Source organism: Tursiops truncatus, chromosome 7, assembly GCF_011762595.2.
Source record: "Tursiops truncatus isolate mTurTru1 chromosome 7, mTurTru1.mat.Y, whole genome shotgun sequence".
In the NCBI taxonomy this organism is placed as follows: Eukaryota; Metazoa; Chordata; class Mammalia; order Artiodactyla; family Delphinidae; genus Tursiops; species Tursiops truncatus.
Window position 1 is genome coordinate 60,399,319 of NC_047040.1, and position 24,521 is coordinate 60,423,839.

Sequence of the window (24,521 nt, forward strand, 5' to 3'; positions counted from 1 at the left end):
GGTTAGACTAAGAAAGCTAATAAAATTCTAATATAAAGAAATATAAGTCTCCAATGTTAAAAATAATAGTAGAAGGAATATGCCCAAATTTGTCCCATACATTTTTTCTTAAGGAAGCCTAAACATAATGTTAACCATGAATTATAAACTCTCTAAAAGGAAGGTTCCAGAAGATGTGTAATTTGTGTCAGTTAATGGTAAATATAGATATGTGACTAACAGCCCCCTCTCCAAAGCATAATAAAGAACTGGCCAGTACAGACACTCAAATACTTCTTTAAAAAAAAAAATATATTAACTGAAGAAAGACAACTGAGATTAAGTGCTATTATTTCATCTCACTATTTAATCATTAATTACATTAATTTTCATTCCAAACTGGCTTCTGCCACTAGGCTCATTTATGAGTTCCCTTACCCAGAGATGTATTTATGGACCACATGTTAATTTCAACATAAATTGTTGGAAGAGTTTCAGAAAGATGAGCCCAAAACTGTCACTGTTTTTTTTTTTTTTGGCGGTATGCAGGCCTCTCACTGTTGTGGCCTCTCCCGTTGTGGAGCACAGGCTCCGGACGTGCAGGCTCAGCGGCCATGGCTCACAGGCCCAGCCACTCTGCGGCATGTGGGATCTTCCCGGACTGGGGCACGAACCCGTGTCCCCTGCATTGGCAGGCGGACCCTCAACCACTGCACCACCAGGGAAGCCCTGTCACATTTTAAAAAACAATATTAACTAGCATTTACTGAGTCTCTACTGTCCAGACATACATTATCTTATTAAACCCTCTCCATTTTACTGAGAAGGAAACCACCATGCTGAGGAGTTTGCACCACACTGAGGGGCGGGTAACAACTTTTAAACAGGACACTGTATCAGAACAATACTGTTAGTAATGCTGAGGACAGGACTGGGGGGCCAGGTCAGCAGCTCCTGCAGCGCTTCAAGTAAGAGATGATGAAAGTCTAGACCAAGTCAGTAGCAGCAGAGATGGAAGGAACAGAACAGATTTAGGGAAGAAAACACTGGGTGATGTGGGGAAAGAAGAATGAAGAAGGACTCCAAGATTCCTGGGTGGGTGGCAACACTGCATTATATAAAACACTGTAATATATGAAACCTTCATACATTTTGGATAAACTGTTCTAGATTATATCAATCCTCTTTTATTAAAGCATATAACGAAGAGATAACTCTACATAGAGAACAGGAATCACATATATTAACTCATGTAATCCTAACAACTCTATAAGACAGGCACTATAATTTTCTTCAATTGATAAAGAAAAAAAAGGTGCAGGAGTTAAATAACTTATGGAGGTAGCAAGCTGAGAAGCCAGGATTCAGCTCTTAATGATCTGATTGGAAGTCTGTATTCTGAGTCCCTATATCTAACTGACTTCCAAAGACATTAAAAAAAAAACCCCACAAAACCCTAAAAATGGTATCTTAAATCCATCCTAAAAACTAATAAATGTCTCCTTAAAGGAAACCCTAATAATTCTGGAATATAGACATACACAGTGCTTCTCAAACTTAAATGTGCACAAAGATCACCTGGGAACCTTGTTAAAATGCAGATTCTGATTCAGCAGGTCTGGGGTGGGGTGAGATTCTACAGTTCTAACAAGTTCCCAGGTTATGTTAATGTTGCTGATCTCCCCCCCTCCCCCTCCCCCCCAGCACGGCTTGGGGGATCTTAGTTCCCCAACCAGGGATCGAACCGGTACCCCCTGCAGTGGAAGCGCAGAGTCTTAACCACTGGATCACCAGGGAATTCCCAATGCTGCTGATCTTCTAACCACACTTTGAATATTCTAGAGAAGTGATGAAAATTCAAATTTATTGCTCCCAAGGCCTGGAAAGACAGTATATTTCTTACTCTTCAATCATGTGGATGATAAATGCTTTGTTTCTGCTGTAGAAGTTATTTTTTCTGCCAAGAGGCGCAACTGCCCTATATGAGAACATCTAAGTTAAGGAAACAGCTCAAGAACTAAAGGGTTATGCATCCAAAAATTATTGTGGTATGTGGTAGGAATAAAAGCTATTTTTCTAAACTGCTAACCAGTTATAACATTTATGAAATAATCTAACCATACTGCTTGAATATGCCTCCAATCATATTAAATTCTTATATACAACAGAACCATCATATTAATTCTTAAATATTTCTTGACTATCAATTCTGTTCCAAATAACCTATAGAATGAATCATGTGCCAGTAACATACTGTTTTAAATTATCTTGTTTTTAAATCTCTACGAGTGCTTACTTCCCCAATTTATCTCCCCCTTCCTTGCCACCTTCAATTTCTTCATTGTCAGTTTTTTTCAGATGGATGTCACAATTAATCTCCATTATAATTTTTATGGGCATGGCAGTACATCTCTGAATTAAATTTAAGAGTTCTAAGTACCTTGGAATAAAAACTACATGTACTAGCTTTATGGAAAAATGTGAAACTATTATATAGAAGCTCCTCATGAGCATGTAAACTGTGGTTCAATTTTTAAAATAACTTGTTTACTGTTCAGGAATATTAAAATAACTTTAATATTCCTGAAACTATATATACACAACACTTTGTATATGTATGAAATATTACAAATTAATCTTTTAAATAATGTGTTTAAAAAACAATTAAAAAAAATAAACTGGGACTTTTCTGGTGGCGCAGTGGTTAGGAGTCCGCCTGACAATGCAGGAGATGCGGGTTTGATCCCTGGTCCCGGAGGATCCCACATGCCGCGGAGCAACTAAACCCGTGCACCACAACTACTGAGCCTGCGCTCTAGGGCCTGTGTACCACAACTACTGAGCCGACATGCTGCAACTACTGAAGCCCACGCGCCTAGAGCTTGTGCTCCATAACAAGAGACAAGAGAAGCCACTGCAATGAGAAGCCCACACACCACAATGACGAGTAGCCCCTGCTCGCCACAACTAGAGAAAGACCACGCGCAGCAACGAAGACCCAACACAGCCAAAAAAACCCCCAAAAAACAAAAAACTGATTTGGGGCTTCCCTGGTGGCTCAGTGGTTGAGAGTCGCCTGCCAATGCAGGGGACGCAGGTTCGTGCCCCGGTCCGGGAGGATCCCACATGCCGCGGAGCGGCTGGGCCCGTGAGCCATGGCCGCTGAGCCTGCGCGTCTGGAGCCTGTGCTCCGCAACGGGAGAGGCCACAACAGTGAGAGGCCCGCGTACCGCAAAAAAAAAAAAACAAAAAACAAAAAACAAAAGAACTGATTTGGGGAACACCTCTATCCAGCAAAGTGACATACATTGGGAGTACAAATTAAATACTGAAAGACAGAACTCCTTAAGATTGAAATAGACCTCCTGTAGGCTCAGAATAATTCTCACCCTCCAAAAATAAAAAGTTAATTCCTTCATAGATTAGGGCTGTTGCTAATTTTAATTAATGCAGACAAATTAAAGATGGTATTAGTGTCAATTTATTTATGTTAACATTTGGCTTTAACACATGTAATGTGTTAAAGGTCCAGAAAACAATTCTTCCTTCTTACCTAGCTTTCACAGGTTCCAAGAGGGTTTACAAATATAATCTCAAAAATGCCACCACTTCTAAGGGTTCCTTAATTTCTGTCTGCTGAACTAGTCTCTTTTGTGAACTAAAGAGATAAGGTTCTTTTGTAAGAATTTAAAAATAGTAATGGTGTGGAGGCATTGACGAGTCCTAAGACTTCTCAAAATATTATCTTTAGGGCTTCCCTGGTGCCGCAGTGGTTGAGAGTCCGCCTGCCGATGCAGGGGACACGGGTTCATGCCCCGGTCCGGGAGGATCCCACATGCCGCGGAGCGGCTGGGCCCGTGAGCCGTGGCCGCTGGGCCTGCGCATCGGGAGCCTGTGCTCCGCAACGGGAGAGGCCACAACAGTGAGAGGCCCGCATACCGCAAAAAAAAAAAAAAAAAAAAAATGCCCATGAAACACTATAAAAACTTTAATGCTAAAAATCAAGCAGCTGTACCAACTTTTCTTTTTTTAGCCAAATTGTTCAAATTTATTTTTTGAACACCTGAAAATTACTTCTGTACTAATAGAGTTTCTTTTTGTGCTTTTAAAAAATGATTCTAGTTAATACAGGTTATTTTTATCCCTTCTTGGCACTGATACAAATGAATTATCAGTGTTTACAACTTTTAAAGTAAGGTACAACTACTTCTAATAGCTACCCAAAAAATTTCTTAGTGGGACAGTGTGATTAAGCTGATACAGAAACTTGAGCCCTCAAATAAAGGCAGCACAGAACTGGTGGACTTTGCTATCAGTAAATAATTTCATACCTCAGTAATAACTTATGACAATCTAAATTATAATTTCTTTTCATAAAATGTGAAGTAAAAATGGAAATTCTAAACTCCAAACTTTCCCCATTTGGCATACATTTTAAGACCTAAAAAAATTTGAAGCCACACTCAGTATTAAGCAATTTTACTTTATTCTTAAATATAATTTTGCATTTGAGAATGCTGTGATAGCACAACGAAGTATATGAGTATCAACTTGGAATGACAAATTGGAGAAAATCACTTGCGTACATTCAACAAAGAAATCTTATAACTCCTCCCATGCCTATAGGGCATTCAACTATTTCTAGGCTTTTACTAAGTTTGTGGTAAGTTTTCAACCACATTGTGGCTATCAACCCAAAGTAGGGGAGAGGACCCTCAAGATTTCTTGGTTTTCTCAATGAGAAAGAATACTGGATAACTAAACTCATTAAAATGTGCATACTATAACTAGGGTTTGAGCAAGTATCTGAAGAATTTATAATTTGTGTATGAGCTTTAGTGCAAGGATGGTAATACCCCTTTTGGCTGTTAAGAATTTACAGAGTTTAATAACCAGTCTTTGGTTGTCTTTTAGATAAGGTGAACTTGCTAGACAGGTGAGGATACTTAATATAAAAAAAATCATCATTCTTTAAGAGTAGACAATACTTGCTTTTATGAACTACAGAAATTCCCATTGTTTGGCATAACTTCATGACTACTATATATACTTAGAATTCATTCTCTCTCATTTGCTACATCTGCCTATATAAAATATCACAAGTATCTGAGATGCATAATTCAATTATTTTACTTTACTAAAACAGTTTTAATACTCTTAAATGTTGTCATAACACCTAATTATATTGTTCTACATGCCTAATTTCATCATAAAGAAATTTTCTAGCTAACAAATTAATATTAAAGATCAAAATCTTTGGAAAGTACCATTTCTACCAATTTTCTGATGTTTCTGAATTGATAAACATAAGGATTGATAAAGAATAAAATGTTACTTCAGACAATTTTTGGGAACAGAGACCATTATAATTTATTACAACCTGTTATATGCAGATGGTAGTTCATAAGATAGAAAATCAATCCATTAAATTGCTTAATAAAATGGCACTATGAAGAAAAAAATATATATGAATTCGAGATACAAGGATTTATAGTCATAGGCAAATAATTATTTTTATATTCAGAATGTGATATGTTTAGAATTACAATAACAAATTAGGAAATACAGTTGCACTGCAAACAAGATGTGATAAAGGAAAAGAGCTGGGATTCAACGAGTAGTACGACCTATATACCATCAACATTCAAAAGACTGGCTCTATAAAGCAGAATCTATGATAAATAAAACTTGGATTAATTTAGAAAAATCAGGGACTTCCCTGGTGGTCCCATGGCTAAGACTCTGCGCTCCAAATGCAGGGGGCCTGGGTTCGATCCCTGGTCAGGGAACTAGATCCCACATGCCGCAACTAAGACCCAGCACAGCCAAATAAAATAAATAAATATTTAAAAAAAAGAAAAATCAGAACTATGTGTACTTGATACATTAAGTACTCATTATTAATTGACTTTCTCTTTCAATCTTAAGACAGATTCGAATTTGTCATTTATGTTCTCAGCTACTGTGCTGTATAAGTCTCTAGGTATAGTGTATTCAAATGCAGCAACCACATGTCAGGTGCTCAATAATTAGTTGTTGAATAAATAAATGAATATTCTCTCCAATCAGATTACTGCCCAGCTACAAGAATCACAGCAAATCCTCCTCCACACAAGCTGGCGTGGACAATATCTACCTTAATAACGGCCAAATGATGATGAGGCCAGACCTGATCTAGGAGGGGAGATTTTTGAGCTAGAGGAAAATAAAGGAGATGAAAAAAAGCGGGGGGAATGGAGCAAGAATAACAACAACAACAACAATAACAAAAAAAGAGGTAAACAACACTAAGTTGCAATTTCAGCTATGGTCAAATATAGAGGTTACAAATGGCAATCAAGGCCATATTTAGGAAGAAAGGAGCAAAGGTAAACAGAATATATATGACAAATGGGAAGACAATTAGAAAAAACTAACAAGATAACTTTGTTAGGGAAGATTCTGGGCATTCAGGTTTTAAAAAGATGCATACAAATGAAAGAAAAAAATAATCATGAGTAGACTATCCTTGGGATTAATTTTTAAGTGAATGGAAACAGATTTATAGCTTACATTGGAAAATTATGACAGGGAGAATTCTTATAACTAACTGGAAGAATATTTTCACTTGTGTAAAAGTTAATTTAGCAAAACGATTTGGACTCTCCCATACATTGGCATTTGCTAGATTTTCTTCTTTATTTTAAACAGTGACAAGAATATAATGTTTAAGACTCTTGAAAGTCCTACCTTATATGGGCTAATTAGTCTTCTTTTAATATCCAGTCTATAGCTTCTGTATTGTTCAGCATCACTCATGTCAGTTACCAGTAGTCGAAGAATTTCATAAACCCGTCTGGCATGTTGCTAATAAACCAAACAAAAGAAAAATATGAACATTTCAAATTACAAAATAGTAACACTTTCCCAAAAGAACACAGCATATATTGAATATCTGTCATAGGCCAGAAATTGTGCTAGGTGCCAGACAAAAAGCAATAAAAGATATATAATCTCTGTCCTCAAGGAGCTAGCAGTCTAGTGGGTAACACAAATGACTAAGGTATGGTTAATTTAATGATAGAAATATGCATAGGATATTATGGTAGCACAGCCTGGGAATGGGGGAAATGTTAGAAGAGGATTCCTGGGGGAATAAAATCTGAGTGAATCTTAAAGGAACGGGAGCATGCTATACTTGAAAGAGGCGGGGGCACTATGTGTGTGTGCATGTCGCATGCACACACATGCAGAAGCAGTTTGACACTGCTCGAGCACAAACAAAAAAAAACGCGAGGAGTAGCAGCAGAGTGAGGGTGGAGCAAGAGCACTGAGCCTTACATACTGGGTTAAAGAGCTGGGTTTTATCTAGTTGGTAACAGGTTTGAGTTTTAAATAAAGCATTTTCTCAGCTACATAAAAATGGTAGCAAAAGAAGGGGAGGGAGACCAATTAGGAAGCTCAGTTATTAAATCAGGCAAAAAATGATGAGGTGGCGCAGTGGTTGAGAATCCGCCTGCCAATGCAGGGGACACGGGTTCGAGCCCTGGTCCGGGAAGATCCCACACGCCGCGGAGCAACTAAGCCTGTGCGCCACAACTACTGAGCCTGCGCTCTAGAGCTCGCGAGCCACAACTACTGAAGCCCGCGTATCTAGAGCCCGTGCTCTGCAACAAGAGAAGCCACCGCAATGAGAAGCCCGTCAACTAGAGAGAAGCCCACATGCAGCAATGAAGACCCAATACAGCCAAAAAAAAAAAAAAAAAAAAGACAAGGGCATGAACTGAGATAGCACAAATAAGAATACTAAGGGACCAAGGATTCTAGAAATATAGAAGAGTTAAGACTGGCTGTGGAGGAGGGTATGGAATAACAGTTTTCAGAGTAGGAGAGATTTAGGAGGCAGCAGAACATATAAATCTGAAGAAAATTCTAGTCTAAGGGTAAGGATTTAAGCAATATCAGTATACAGGGCAAGAGTTTAAACCATAAGACTAGTTAATGGTTAAGATCACCCAAGGAAAACATACACAGTGAAGACAGGGGAGAGGTCAGAACCCTGTAGTATAGTGACAGTTAAGGAGCAGACAAAAAACAGAGAAAAACAGTCAAAGAAATATGAGAAGAATCAGGAAGTTTGGGTAACACTGAAGCCAAAGGAGTAGGCCTACAGTTCTCCTATTTCTGTCATTTCACTTACCTATTTATTGGGAGTGGGGAAGAGGTCAGGTATATAGAAGTTGAGAAGATAACATTGAACTTTCTGGAAGAAACACTTGAACTGAGCCTGAAAAAATGAGTACTACCTGGCCAAGCAAAGATGGAGGAACAGGAGAAGGGGAGTATAAGGGCAAAGGGAGCAGCTTATATACAGGGACATAAAAGGAGGAAAGTTGTAGCATAGTTGGGAAATAACAAGAAGTTCAGCAAAGCCAGAGCGTGTGGGAAAGCGGTAGGAAGCTGAGGCTAGCAAGGTAGGCAGGGGCCAAATTATGATGGGATCTGTGTGCCATACTAAGGAGTTTTAATCCCAATAATGTGCTCATATTCTCTTTCTTTTAAAGGCTGAGCTATTAAATAAATTCTCATTAATAAAGGTTTAATACAGTCTGGAAATATAAATTATTTCTAAAATCACATTTTATCTTAAAGCCAGGAAGCCATTAAAGTGTTTTTATGCAGGAGAAGATGGAAAGTTTCAATTTAAATTAAGTTTCTTGTTGAAGGTCAGTGACTAGTAAACTTTTGGTATACAGTTTTGGAGCTCAGGAGGAAAATTTGGATTGAAGATTTAGATGAGCTCTTCCAGGTAGAATTAAGTAGAATGAGAAGAAATGAGGACTGGATAAAAAACTCTGGGGAAGAATTATATTTAGGGAGCAGTAGAAGCTAGTAGACAGTATCTCAAAAAAAGATGAGCACAGTGGTTAACTGGAAAACCAGGAACTGTAGTACCTTAGAAGCCAAGGGAGGGGAGGTCAATAGTATCAAGTGCTAGTCCTTTTTTTTTTTAATTTTGTTTATTTTTTTACACAGCAGGTTCTTATTAGTTATCTATTTTGTACATATTAGTGTATATATGTCAATCCCAATCTCCCAATTCATACCACCACCACCACTAATTGCTACTCCTTATTACTGGAATACTCTTCATCCCTCATACGTTTATAATCCAAAACCTACCCATTCTTCAAGGCTTAGATCAAATGCATCCCTTCTATGAAATACTCTGATTTCTTGCTTACATAAATATAACAAATTCCTCTGAACTCCCATATTATTTTTTCTGTACTTAAGATATTTACTACTTTAAAATTCAAACAAACATACATAGAAGTATAAAAAGTGAAAGTTAAGTGTTTTATTCCAACCCTCCTCCCCACCAATACAGTCTCCAGGGGCATTAACTACTTTACCAGTTTAGATAAACATTTTCTTAAAAAGCAAAAATAAGATCCTACTATCTATCCATCTTTGTTCTCCTTGTTACACTTAATATAGCCATGAAATCAATTATCTTTCCATTCTATTAATGAGAAAATTGAAGCACAAGGAGGTAAACTAAATTGCCCTAAGAGCAAGTGGTGAAGCCAAATTTGACCCCAGGCAATTTGGCTTCAGGGCCTGTATTCTTAATGTATTTGCAATGTTTAAATTACATATGTACTTAAAAAATTTTTTTTTCAAAGTTTGAATGTTTTCCTCCTACAGACTAAAAGTACCTTATTTATTTTGAACTTCTGTTGAGCCTCTATTGCCATATCTTCACTGAATCCTTGCATTAACTTTTCCCGGGAAAAACAGGGCAAATCTTGACAAAGCTTCACAAGCACAAAGTCTCTTAATTTCACATAGCTTTTGGATGGATCTTCCGCTAAAGAAATAAAGCAGGATAACATTTCCCTTACCTAACATAATTTCTTCATCATTTGCAACCTCAATATACATGCTAAGCTTAGAAAAGGCAAATATTCTTAAAAGAATTATACATATATACAAAAGTTACAACGTGAAAGGATTATTCCTTATAAATCAAACAACAGCAAGCACTATTATCTTTGTCAAATAAAATTATAGATGCAATCCTTTTGCAAATACATACATATTATTTGTGAAATTAGAGCTACTCCTTTTCAAATGTAAACTTTTTGACTGGTTTGTTATCATATATATGTACCTTAGTTTTATTTTCAGTTAAAGCAGCTGTATAAACAAGAGATTCAAGTTTGCATAATCAACTCCAAAAGCAAGTATTTTCTGATACCTAAGGGTTCCAAAGCTCAATTTATAACTCCTTTACTTTAATAACCTTTATAGTCTGCTAGGCTTCTTTCACCCAGTTAAAAAAATTCTTCCTTTTACAAAACAAATCTTTTTTATTTAGAGAATAAAATGAAAATATGATTTTGATTCTTTCTTCATTGCATCTGGATAGCATAGATGTTCCTTTATGTTTGTCTATGTTAGCTACATTAGACTAAGTAGTGGACAAGGAAAATATCAAAACATGATAGGTAGAAAAAATACTGCAGCCAGAGAACATGTGTTTGAGTCCCAGTTCTATCATTCACAGATGTAGGACTTTAGGCAAATTACCTCACTTCTCTGAGCCCTCATTTTCTGATCTGTAGAAGACTTGAAACAAAGAATGTTAACGTCTGAGCTAGTTCATAGTTCACAAGACAGTTTTGTTACAATATCAATACTCTACAAATTATTCAATGCAATCCCTATCAAAATCCCAGCTGGCTTTTTTTGTTGCAGAAATTAACAAGCTCATCTTAAAACTGATATGGAGATGCAAGGAACTCAGAATAGCCAAAACAACCTTGAAAAAGAACAAAAGTTAGAGGATTCAGATTTCCTGATTTCAAAACTTACTACAAAGCTACAGTAATGAAGACAGTGTGGTACTGACATAGGATGGACATGTAGATCAGTGGAACTGAGTTGAGAGTTTAAAATAAACCCATACATTTATGACCCATTAATTTTTGAGAAGGGTGCCTAGACAATTCAATGAGAGAAAGAATAGTCTTTTAACAAATGGCACTTGGACAACTGGATCTCCACAGCAAAAAGAATGAAGTTGGTTGGATCCCTTTTCCTCACACAATACACAAAAATTAACTCAAAACGGATCATAGACCTAAGTGTAAGAGGTAAAACTACAAAGAGGAAAACATAGGAGTAAATCTTCATGACTTTTGGTTAGGCAATGGTTTCTTAGACAACAAACCAAAAGCACAAGCAACTAAAGAAAAAGTAGATAAATAGGACTATATCAAAATTTATAACTTTTGGGACTTCCCTGGTGGCACAGTGGTTAAGAATCGCCTGTCAGTGCAGGGGACACGGGTTCGAGCCCTGGTCCAGGGAGATCCCACATGCCACGGAGCAACTAAGCCAGTGCGCCACAATTACTGAGCCTGCACTCTAGAGCCCATGAGCCACTACTACTGAGCCTGCGAGCCACAACTACTGAAGCCCGCATGCCTAGAGCCTGTGCTCTGCAACAAGAGAAGCCACCGCAATGAAAAGCCCATGCACCACAACAAACAGTAGCCCACGCTTGCCACAACTAGAGAAACCCCGCACAGAGCAACGAAGACCCAGCGCAGCCAAATTAATTAATTAATTAATTAAATTTTAAAAAATTGTACACTTTAAATAAGTGGATTGTATGACATGTTAACTATATCTCAATAAAGCTGTTTATAAAAGCGTCTGAGCTAAGGGTAATGTTTTATGATTGAGTCATTTATTCATTCAATCCATATGTACTTAAATACCATCTTTATGCTTCTATGCAGCACTTCATATACATGTAATTATTAGGTAAACATTATATGACCGTGGCTTTAAGGTGGTAAAGTGAAATTCTGTCATGGCATCAGTTTGTTATGAAATTATGATCTATCAGGAATGTACATATAATAAAATCAACAGTAAACAAAATAACAAATGCAGATCTACAAAGAAAATCACCAAATAAACATAAGATTGTAATGTAATTAGTTACTTTATCTCATTCTTCAGTCTTTTCCATATTAATCTGGTCACACCATGGAGTTATACAAGCCACCCAGAAATCTGAAGGACATTCTGATTCCTCTCCTATGTGATGCCACCAGTGTTTTTTTCAGCAACTACAATAACCTCCTCACTTGTACTCCGCAGCTTTATAAAATGTAAAGTGGACTGACATAAACCTAAATTAAAACCATTCAAGTGTACCAACATAACTGTAATCTGTGTCTCAAAAAGAAAGATGAGAGAAAGAGACAGAAAGAATAGTTGAAGAAATAATGGCCAAATGCTTCCTAAATTTGATGAAAAACCTTTATCTATACATCCAGGAAGCTCAACAAACTTCAACTACGAAAAACACAAAGAGATCCACATCTAAATACATTATAATCAAACTGTCAAAAGCTAGAGACAAACAGAAAATCTTGAAAGCCGCAAGAGGAAACAACTCATCAGAAACCATGGAGGCCACAAATCAGTGGGGTGATATATTCAAAGTATTGAAAGAAAAATACTGTCAGTCAAGATTTCTATATCCAGCAAAATTATCCTTCTAAATGGAAGTGAAATAAGGACATTCCCAGAAAAGCAGACTGAAGAAATGTGTTGCTAGCAGACCTGCCTTTCAAGAAATACTGAGGAAGTTCTTTAGGCTAAAGAAACATGGTACCTCAAGTCCACAAGAAGAAATTGAGAACACCAATAGTTATGAAGATAAATATAAAAACTGGAATAAATATTTTTTTTTCTCTCAACTGGTTTAAAGGACAATTACATGAAAAAATAATTATAAAACCAATGTTTGGCTTACAAGATATAAAGAGGCAATATCAATTTACGTAACAATAATAGCACAAAGGAGGGGAGAGAGAATAACTGTGATGGAGCAATTCATTTTACTGAAATTAAATATTAATCTGAATAGACTGTTATAAATTAAGATGCATATTGTAATCCCCAGAGCAACCACTAAGCAAATAACTAAAAAAAAAAAAACTTCAATAAAAATGAATAATAAAAGGGAAAAAAAGAAAACAAATAGCAAAGTGGCAGGCATAATTTCAACCATAGCAATAATTACATTAAGTGTAAACATATTAAACACTCCTATCAAAAGGCAGAGATTGTTAGACTGAATAAAAAAGGATCCAACTATATGCTATCTTCAAGAGAAACATCATAGATTCAAAGACAGGCTGAAAGTCAAGGATGAAAAAAGATATACCATGCAAACAATATGAGGTCTGGAGTGACCATATTAGTATCAGGCAAAATAGAGTTTAAGACATTACCCACCCCACCCCCACACAAATTAGGAAAAAATAGTTTAAGACAAAAAGATTACAGGAGAAAAAAGGGCACATTTTATCACAAGTTAACTCATAAAGACAACATTAAAATTATAAACATATACACAACTAATAAGAAAACCCCAAAATACATGAAATAAAAGCTAACAGAATTAAAGGGAGAAACAGACAATTCAACAAAAATAGCTGGAAATGTCAACACTATCCTCTCAATAATGGATAGAACAGCTTGAACAGCTCTATCAACCAACTTGAACTGATACTTATATAACATTCCACCTAACAAGAGCAGAATACACACTCTTTTTAAGTACATGTGCAACGTTCACCAGGATAGACTATATGTTGGGCAAAGGGTCTATAAACTATGGCGCAGTGGTCAAATCTCATCCATGGCCTGCTTTTGTATGACATGTAAACTAAGACTGGTTTCTAAATGGTTGTAAAAAACACAAAAAAAACAAAAAACCAGTAAGACTGTGCAACAGAGAATTTATGTGGCTTGCAAAGCATAAAATATTTACAACCTAGTCCTTTAAAGAAAAAGTCTGTGGCCCCTACGTAGGCCATAAAACAAAACTCAATACATGAAAAATAACTGAAGTCATACAAAGCATGTTCTCTGACAATAATGGAATTAAATTAGATATCAACAACAGAAGGAAATATGGGAATCCACAATATTTGGAAATTAAACAACATGTTTCCAAACAACCCATGGGTCAAAATGAAATCACAACGGAAATTAGAAGATATTTTGAACTGAATGAAATGAAAGCACAATTTATGAAAATTTATGTGATCAGTAAAAGCAGTACTTGTATTTATATATAAATATATATTTAAGTATTATTTAAATGTCTATATTAGAAAAGGAGGACATCAAATCAATAACCTAAGTTTTAATCTTCACTAGAAAAAGAACAAATTAAACTCAAAGCAATAAGGATAATGAAAATTAAAGGGGAGATCAACGAAGTAGAAAACAAATAGAAATGTTTATGAAAATATAAGGGATCCTGTATAACAAAACAATTTTGAAAAAGAACACAGAGGACTTTCACTTCCCAATTTCAAAACTTAATATAAAGGTCGAGGCTCTGCTGCCACTGGAGCCAGGATGCCCAGAGGGCAAAAGGGAGACCACAAAGGCTGGGCTAGGCAGTGTTTGAGTCCCAAGGAGACCGACAAAGAGCTCCAAGCTGAAAAGCAGGCGACCAGGGAAGAAGAGGACCAAGGAAAGAAGGTAGAGATGGGGCTGCAGGTGACTCCAGAAAGAAGAAATCTCTAGCCTCAGAAGACAGTGAGGATGAAGCTGACCACCAGCAAAGGTGTAGGAGGGCTCATTAACATCAAGAACCCCAACCAGGTGGCACAGACAATCAGACAGATCACGCAACTAGATCTAGATAGGCCAAAGGAGCTTTCAAGGAGAGAAGATGATGACATTGAGAAGAAAAAGCAGAAGAGCATTACATGAAAATGTATTTAGCGGGGGAAACGGAGCAGTCCAAGGCCACCTTGCCTGGCTGGTGATCGATCATTCAGAAAGAGCAGAAAGCAAGAGGGGCAGGAGGTTGCTAGGAAGAAAGAGGAAAGGAAAACAAATGATAATGCAACTCTGTCAGGAAATGAATGCAGTTGCTCACCCTGAACAAGTAAGCACGGCTTGTAGGAAGAAACACCAGGCAACTGGGTCCCACTGCCAGGACCTCTGCCCTGTCTTGCCCGCCCTACACCCTGGCACCACTGTAGTAGCCCCTCACAGCTAGGAGCCTCTCACTGCATGGGGCTTCCTCTTCATTATCTTACATGTAAAATCATTTGGGGGAAAAGGAGGACTGTGCTTCGGTGAGGGAACAGCTGCTACCTTTGAGACAAAAAATAAAGACTCCATTTCTTCTGGAACCATTTGAATGTTTTTGTTGCTTTTAGAATCTGGAACCTTTTTGGGACGGGCGTTGTGTGTCTGAGAGGTGGGGTAAGAAGAGTTTCCACTGGTCACATAGATTGCACCTCCAGGGTGGCTGTACCAGGGTCAGCTGCTGATGAGTTTGCGACAACCAGCCCTAGTCTGTGTCGTCTGGGTGCTCACTCAGAGAGGGACTATCTTCTAGGAGCCTGTGCCTCTGGGTCCCTGAGGGTCATGGCTCGTCCCAGGCCAGGCCCCTCTGACTGAGGCCTCTCCTCTCTGCTCCATTCCCACCCACCTGGCCAGGGCCAGTACCCATTTCTAACTCATCAATCATTTGAAGAAACGTCTGTTTATTCTACAGCAACCAGGCTGAACATGCTCCACAAATTCAACTTACATATTTAACAGGTTAAACTTGACATTATCATTAAGGCAAAACATACACACACGAAAAAAACTCATATATAAAGCTACAATAAAAAATCAAGACAGCATTCTGAATAAACAGCCTCTGTTTCTTCAAAAAAGAAAAAAAATCAAGACGGTATGGTACTGGTAGAAGGATAGACATAGATCATTAAAGAGTCCAGAAATAAATCTTTACATTTATGGGCAACTGATTTTCAACAAACATACGAAGGCAATTCAATAAGGGAAAGGATAGCCTTTTTAACAAACTGCTGGGAAAACTGGATGGCCATATGTAAAGAAGATTAATTTAGAAACTTACCTCACATAATGCACAAAAATTACCTCAAAATGGATCACAAACCTCAATACAAGAGACTGGGGATGGGGACTGACTGCAAATGGACAGGAGGGAATCTTTTTACGGTGACAGAAATATTCTAAAACAGGTTGTAAAACTAGGCAAGTGTACTAAGAATACTGAACTGTACACTTAAAATGCATGAATTTAATGCTATGTATATCATACCTCAATAAAGCTGCTTTAATTAAATCTCTACTAAGTGACAAACTCTTAAGCAAGCATCTCTTTAAAAAAATGTTTTTAAGTGCTAATAGTGAGGCACATGCTTATTCAATATCAGTTTTTCTGGGGCTTCCCTGGTGGCGCAGTGGTTGAGAGTCCGCCTGCCGATGCAGGGGACACGGGTTCGTGCCCCGGTCTCGGAGCATCCCACATGCCGCGGAGCGGCTGGGCCCGTGAGCCATGGCCGCTGAGCCTGCACATCCGGAGCCTGTGCTCCGCAACGGGAGAGGCCACAACAGTGAGAGGCCCGCGTACCGGAAAAAAAAAAAAAAAAAAATCAGTTTTTCCAAGTCCACCTCTTCTTGAACTGGTTTAGAAAAAATAACTGTGCTGCTAATATCAGTTTAAAATAAAATTTCTTATGAGTGAAAGCTTAAGTAACTTAAGTAACTTATATACCCCCAGACTTTTAGGAAAAAACACATCAAAGGTAAAAGAATTACAGTTGAGAAAAATCTAAAAAATCTCACTCCACAGTCTTATCTGAAATTTTCACATATATTAAAAAACTGTGCAAAAAAATTTCCACTTAGCTTTAAATAAGCCATTATAGACTAACAATATTTTGTTTGCAGCTTAATATAAGGGGCCAAGTCACCACTCAGTCTTCCAGCACTTTAACTAAAGGTGTCAGCCTGAAAATGAACCTAAAATGGTAACACCCATTAATCTGTGACATCCTTCACAGATGAGTGACGCATTTAAAAGATGAAATTTGCTTGGATATAAACCTATAGTGATACGTGGGATCAAAACTTGAGTTTTTTCCCAAGTTAAATACATCATCTACCAACATAAATGCTCTTCTATCATTAAAAAAAAACCTTCATATTATAAAAAATTTATAGATAACACTCTAAAAAGCCATGTAACATATTCCAGTACTACAAGGAACGTTTAAAGGACAGATATAATTAGCTCTTAATATACAACTAATAGATTAATAATAGTGAGATATATTCTAGCCCAAGATCAATTTCTATTGCCAAATGCAACTCTCTTCATAATTCTGGAAGAAACAAATCACCAATTCTATATGTAAGGTCATAAAACCGATATGTATTCAAACGCTGTATATCTTATGAATACTGACATCCTCAAAAGGAAGATGGCACATGATATAAAGAACTGTTTTCCAGTATTTTACTTTAAGTGCTTAAAAAAGGGAATTCCCTGGCAATCCAGTGGTTAGGACTCAGCTCTCTCACTGCCAGGGCCCGGGTTCGATCCCTGATTGGGGAACTAAGATCCTGCAACCCGAGAGGCGCGGCCAAAATAAAAAAGTGCTAAAAAAAAAAAATGGGTGGCAATTACACCACAACACCTATCTATCCTGTAACATAGGCCATTGCTGGTTAAGTTTTAATTTTTACTATATCTGGCTATATGTCAAGTAAGCAAAAGGCCATCTCAATATAAAGAATATCCTGGATTGCAAAGGGAAATTCAGAGCCTGATAAAGATCCAAAAAGTTTAAAAAATATACAAAATAATGGCGCTATAGGCAACTAAAACAACCAAAGAGTGGAAAATTCTGTACTTTTCTTTTTTTAAATGACTGGGTATGGAAAGTGAGGAGAAATATCTTAGAACAGCTGATAAGGCATATTTAGTAATTTATAATGCTAAGAAATGTTAACACTGAAAATAAAGGCCAATACCCAGTTTTCAAATTCACAAGTCCTTTAGCATGTTTAGCATTTTCTCTTTAGAGACTTCAGTTTGCAATGAATAAAGGCTACCATTATTGATGACTCTTCACTGAGATTTAAGAAATAAAATTCTTTATCTGCTAATTGGTGCTAAGTATCAAGGACTTTATTGGTTGGAGTAGACAGAAGAAAGTGGTTAAGAGGCTTCACAGAAACAACCCCTGCTGGCACATTACCCACTAGAGAAGACAAAGACTACTTATGTGAACTCTTAAGTCTCTAGATTAAAATCACCAAAAAAGTCCCTTCATGTAGTACCAAGTCCAAGCTCTATAAGTAAACAGAAGCTAAACAATTTTGAGCTTAGCTAAAAAGAAGTGTTATTGTTTGTATTATGTTTCTATAATTTTGCAAGTCACTAAGCTAGTGAAGGTGTCACTTAAACAATTTATAAATTTTGATATAAACTAACTTTAGTAATTACTTCTGTATCTCCCAAGTTTCCAAATCATTTAACAGTAGCAGTAAAGTTAGATGAAAAGATACATCAATTTTATAAACTGTCTGCCAAATAAACTGAACAAATAAGTCATACCACACTTGCAACATATATATGCCTAAGATTTCCCATTATATATTCAATTCATTATCCTCAATTTGTTCAATTAATGAGAACCTCATACTCAGAGATGCAATCCAATCCCACAAAGGCTTATGATTTAAAATGTAACCTTAAGCCATTTTTAAACAGTTCCAAAAAGACCTCAGGAGACTGCTGCTATTTAAAATAAAAGTTATTTCTGACAAAACCAAAATTAGTAAAGAAGAGATTTTTTAGAAAGGCTCTTTCAACAACAAATCAAAATTTACATACCTGTAATATCAAGAACAGAAGGAGATGCAATGTAGTATCTATGAACTGTTTCAAGAAGTTGAGCACCATGGCCTTGACCTTGAAATGGAGTCAATATCAGCATCTGACTATAGTAAAGAAATTATATTAAAATATCACAACATGACTGGTTTACAAATTGCAAGTCACTATAGTAATATAAACACTTTAAAGTTTGTGTGATTTTTTTTTTCAATCCACCTTCAAGAATTCCAAAAATTATTGAGATACTCAAAACTGTAAACATTCAATCTTCCACGCTGTTTCAAAGGGAACAATGAAATAAATCAGTACATAGCCAATGAATAATGGTGATTTTTTTAAAACAAATCAACACTATTATAAAAAGTATTGGAAACTTCAGCAGTTCCTTCTTCTGAAATAAAAGACAAGGCACGTGTTATACTGCCAATTACCTTACACGTGGCCGGGTTTTGTCTGGGTACACATAGTAATTATAGACTGTCATGTAGCCTACGGTCGCAAAGAGTGTAGCTCCGTCCTTATTATACTTCTCAAATCTGCAGATAAAACAGAAAGCCAAGCAGGTCAATTACAGTCGCGCTCCCATGCAGTGTCCATTTTCTTTTCCATTCTCTGACTGAATTTTCAGTGTCAGCAAGCTACTCTGTGAGGGCCCAATGGGTACACCTGCTATGTTCTGAATATACAATTCACTTAATTGGTGTGCAGCAACTTGGATAAATCAGACCTCTTTACATCACTTCAGTGCACTTGCCTATTATAAAGATGAATAGGTGGCAAGTAAAAGAAAACACAGGCAAAGCTCGTTTTACTGTTTAAGCCTACATTCAGGGCCCTAACGGACAACAGCATTTTATTCAACTCTATTCTCAAGGTCTCCCAAAGCATAATGAAGGAAAACTCAAGCCTCATAAACAATAGATTTTCTTTCCTGGGAAAAATATCATTATACTGTCCTAATAATTGGGCCGCCACAATTAAAATGCTGGCTTTGTGGAGGTAATAAGGTCTACTGTTGCTTTAGAACTGTACTTACACTAGAAAGTAGTGCCATCTTTCATCATCCACGTCAATAAAGCTAGCAGTTTCAATAAACCACATCAAAAAGGTCTGAAGCCTTTCATGATATTCTCGAAAGCCTCTACATGTCATGTCAGCCTAGGGAAAAAGCCAGGAAAAGTCAGGTGAAACTCATCACAGAGGTAAGTGAAAGTCTGTAGAACACAAAACTATTCTGTGGGAAAATGTTTAGAAGTCTCAGACTAAGATGTGTACACAGACACACATACAAAACAGATCTTTGTTTTTAATGCTGACAAAGACTTGTTTCCTGAAGTTACAATAAATCACGGAAAAAAACATCAAAACAGGATACAGGTTCCAGGGAAATGAGGTACTTTCACCCAGGGAATATTTAGATTTATCTTTACCTTATAAATCTGAAAGGTAAAGTTTTCTCCTCCTGTTGGACTGAGAACAGAGTATGTATGAAGTAAGGTTCCAAATGGCTTGAAATCAACTTCTTTTTCCAGCAAGGAAAGAAAATCATTCGTGTTTGTGCAAAATCCAGGTGGAATGATTTGTCTAATTTTGCCCTCAACATCATCTGCCTAAGGAATGGAGATTAAAGGACACACAAAAATTAATAAATTTGACTTAGTTGAACATGCTTAGTTTTTCTTAGTTTTTCTTCAATTCACCGTTAAACTGAAGGTACAAACACACGGCGAACTGGGAAAGGATGAGTTTCATGTGTACAGGATGCTGCCGCAAAAATGTCAGATGAACACAAGTACAACACAAATAAAAAAGAGGAGGTGGGTAGCCTGAAATCAACTACAAGAATGAGGGCAATGCTATAGAAATTTCTAACATCATGTAGAAAATGCTATGTCCCTTCAAGACAATTTAAACTGGCCAAAACAAAAGGCTGCTTATTATTTTACACAGCTGCTTATTATGTTACATGTGTCAAGGAGAGTATATTATCCAAGACATGAAAGGATCACCAGCAGTAGTGAGGTGAGGCTAGGGTCTGACCAAACAAATGGCAACCTCACAATAAGCAAGTAGGTCATAACTCCCTCATACACGAAACTCAAAATTAAGATAACTTAAAAAATATACCCACTTAGGAAATACATAAATTATATGAATGGATATATTATCCACTCATCCTATAATGTGGCACAATTTTTATAGAGTTGGATTTGTGACAGTAAAAAAAGGCAAGCCTGGACAACAAAATTAAACTCAGAGATTAAAATTATCCTTGTTAAATAACCTCAATGAATGTTAAACTATCAGCTGAGCAGACTTCATAATCCTTTACAAAGCCCCAAAGACCACTTGATTGAATACATTTACTACTTCTCTTTAACCATGAATATTTGATGAAGTCTTACAATAAAGTATTACTGCTTCTCACCAGGCAATAAAACTTAATGAATTGGTCTCAACTTAACAAAACCTTATCCCTCAATACAGTCCCTAAAAGCCTGACATTACATTCAACAAAATGAGCTTGCATTCTATTCAAACTTTTTCCTGAACAATGAGGCCAGGTTTTTACTTAATGGAGTTTGCCGTGAGTTCAGCTGTAATGTTTGTATTGTATCTATTTCCACAAGGACTGACACAAGAACACTTTGTGTTAACTTACTAAGCAGCTCTTTCATACCGTTTACATGCATGATGGGTATTAGTTCTAAACCAAGACCCTTGCTACTTAGCATTCAAAACAGGGAAATTAAGATGCTTAGGACAAAATACACTACAAAAGGCTAATACAACATGCTACTAATTCCTGTCCTTTCAAACATCTTTTAACTAAGCAGAAGCAATGCACCTGCAGATGAATAGCACTTTATTATCATTCAGTTACATTTTCGGATAGAGAACGAAGGATGGAATTTATCACAAACAAGTTTTATTTTCAATGCTCTGGTACTACCAACATTTATATATAACTTGTTTATAGCTATTAAAAAAAAGCTATTATTTAAAAATATAGCTCTTCGACATTTTGCCCAACAGCTTATTTCTAATATGTGCACCAGTCCTTACAATCCATTCACCCTCAAGATCAAATAAACTGCATTTGACAGAACCACTTTTGCTTATTTTTAAAGTACTATTTGATAAATTATTTTTCCTTGATACTGCTATTTAATGTGAAGAGACCATCTTAAACATATTTTATAGAATTTGTACAAATTCAATAATTACAAGAGGAAAGTGTAATAATAAGGGATAGGTTTAATAGGTCTGTTGTGTGGCAATTAAAATCCAAAGTAGCGATGGGTAAAGTAGTATTAATTCAAGTTTTAAAAAGTCAAGAAACACTACTTTTAAATAAAGAGGTTTACAATCTATCAATTTAAAAGAAAACACTTCAAGGCATGTACAGTGTATATAATTTTAACTTTAAAAACTTTCCCTGTGTCCTGTCTTCTCAACAAGGCATTGCAAAGCACGATCAAATAACTTCACATATCAGGCACCAAATGTACTTCAAAGATTTCTCAGAAACTCTAAGTTTCAAGTAGCAGTTCAGATAGCAGATAAAGCAGCCAAAGATTTGAGCTCAACGAAGTTGAAAGAGAGTTAATGTTTAACTTTCAGCCTTCAGAGGATACCTATTTATTGTAATAAATATCTTCAAATAAATATTTTGCTCTGGGCAAGTTTACACATTAAGAACTTTTACAGGGGAATAAAAGGCCAAGTTTAAAAACAAGGAATCTGTTACATATAATACATTAGAGAAAATGTATATGTATTACATAAAATACGTAACATAAAACCAAACAGCTCTTCAAACCCAGAATTCAGAACTTTGCACCACTAAAGGAAAAATGCCTGCGTTTCTCTATTAAATGGATTCTGCTTTAAGAAAAAAAAAATCCTATAACTGTCATGTCTTACAGATCTGTACTCTTTTCTAAAAGAATAAATATATTTTAGTTCAGTTAAATATTCATTTTTCATATTGGATTACTGGCCAGACAATACAATTACCACTAGAGAAAACCCCCATATACTCATTTTCAATTTAATGTAGAATTAAAGATTAACTGAAACCTTTTAGTTCCAATGCTTGTGGCTAAACGTTTAGATTCTGTTTCTGAAGATCCCTGAAAAATTCCCTATCTTCAAGAATATTCTAAACTTTAAGTAAAATTATGTAAAAATACAGTTCTAGAAAGAATAAGAAATTAAGCTGACTAGATCAAGAATCTAGAATACAACCTGATATATTTAATAAGGATATGCCTTACAAATGTTTTCCTAACCCTTGGCAATATCTTTTTAATAAGGAAAGCATAAAAGTAACTCTTCTATTCAGGTCTTCTCTTAGGTGACTCAAGATGAAATATTTTAGATTGTATACTTTCTGACTATGGTCATCTCAATTTCCAATGTTCTGTACTTTGTTACACATGAGATGTTTCCATGAAGCAATTTTTACTATCCTTCATCACTGCATAAAGCAATGTACCTGAGACTAACTGGTAGTCTGCTGTAATACAAATATGTTAACACTTGTACACGTGTACTTATCACATTCGAAAACCAAATTACCTCTTTAGTGTCTTATCTTAAACAGCAGCATTTGTCTAAATTTGTCTGTGGTGCTTTATTTTTGAAATAGCAACTTTAGAGGCATGTTAAATAGTAGTACGTGCTATCATTTACTTGGCTGAAGTGGTGAAGACTTAACATTAACTATAATTCTAAGAATATGCTATAAAACAAGCAAAAAAACTCCGTATCTACATAATTTGCTCAAGATATGCTACAAAAACAAGCAAAAACACTCCGTATCTACATAACGTGCTCAATCTTACATTCTCTGACAATATTTAAGCTGTAGAAATTTCCATTTTGTTAGAGGAGTAGAGAAAAAGCGTGAATATTTCAACTACTGGAAAAACAAAGGTCGCATTATGTTAATTTATACTGCATTAGTGTTTTGCAACCTAAACTCACAACAAAGTTCCAAGATAAAAATCTAAATACATAATTTTAAAGCTTTTTATGATACTTCATATAAAATTACTCATTAAGAATGCTGACACCATTATCAAAAAAAGAATATAGTGGAATATACTGAAATATTATTAGTCTACCAAAGAGTTATTTTTTTGCTTCCTCAAGATTAAATTTTTATAAGTACACAGGATTTTTCTATTTAAAAAGCCCTAAGGAATCCAGAAAATTTAAAAAATCTGCTCTCATCTACTCTCAAACTCAATCCATATTAATGAGAGACAAGGATAAAACAGATGACTGAAATTCACAGATAATACAAACCTTATCCATGTACTTCAACTTTCTCCAACAAAACTTTCCCTAAAATGTTAGCAGTTAGCAAGACTGAACAATCTTAGTTACACACCCTTCCACTAAAAAGCAATGAAATTACCTCAAGAGAGGGCAGGAGGTATTGATAAAGGCAAAGATCAGGGACAACCATAAGATGACCAAACCATCAGTGTCTGAATAATCAAGTTTATTGTATCGCAAAATTCAAAATAATTATGTTGTCTTTAAAGAGGATGGCTAGTGGAGATGTTTTACAGGCATCTTAATTGTAACTAAAAAATTTCAGGTGACACTGGAGAGCATGTAAAAGAAAAAGAATGGATGATGAAAGACTAATGTAATGGCAAAATTTTAACAAGCAAATAACTTCTAAGCAGATTTGCTGTGGTTTCTGACCACCTAAAAGGCTATATTTTTCATATGCAAAAATAATGCCACAGAGTAGAGTCTGCAAAAG

General features: G+C 36.1%; 2 protein-coding genes and 1 pseudogene across 3 annotated transcripts in view; 2 read left to right on the top strand and 1 right to left on the bottom strand.

The window, feature by feature from the left end:
* The window catches only part of SLC25A12 (solute carrier family 25 member 12), a 173,946-nt gene that overhangs the window by 16,549 nt on the left and 132,876 nt on the right, over positions 1–24,521 (top strand). The window lies entirely within an intron of this gene.
* HAT1 (histone acetyltransferase 1) overlaps positions 1–24,521 on the bottom strand; it is a 50,818-nt gene that overhangs the window by 460 nt on the left and 25,837 nt on the right. For both annotated transcript variants that reach the window (XM_004319546.4, XM_019923109.3), the window contains exons 5-10: positions 20,167–20,346; positions 19,773–19,894; positions 19,168–19,272; positions 18,734–18,840; positions 9,681–9,832; positions 6,709–6,825 (exon numbers count right to left, since the gene is read on the bottom strand). In XM_004319546.4, coding sequence (XP_004319594.1) covers positions 6,709–6,825; positions 9,681–9,832; positions 18,734–18,840; positions 19,168–19,272; positions 19,773–19,894; positions 20,167–20,346 — 783 coding nt within the window. The remainder of the gene's footprint in view (positions 1–6,708; positions 6,826–9,680; positions 9,833–18,733; positions 18,841–19,167; positions 19,273–19,772; positions 19,895–20,166; positions 20,347–24,521) is intronic.
* Positions 9,828–15,187, top strand: LOC109547911 (28 kDa heat- and acid-stable phosphoprotein pseudogene; annotated as a pseudogene).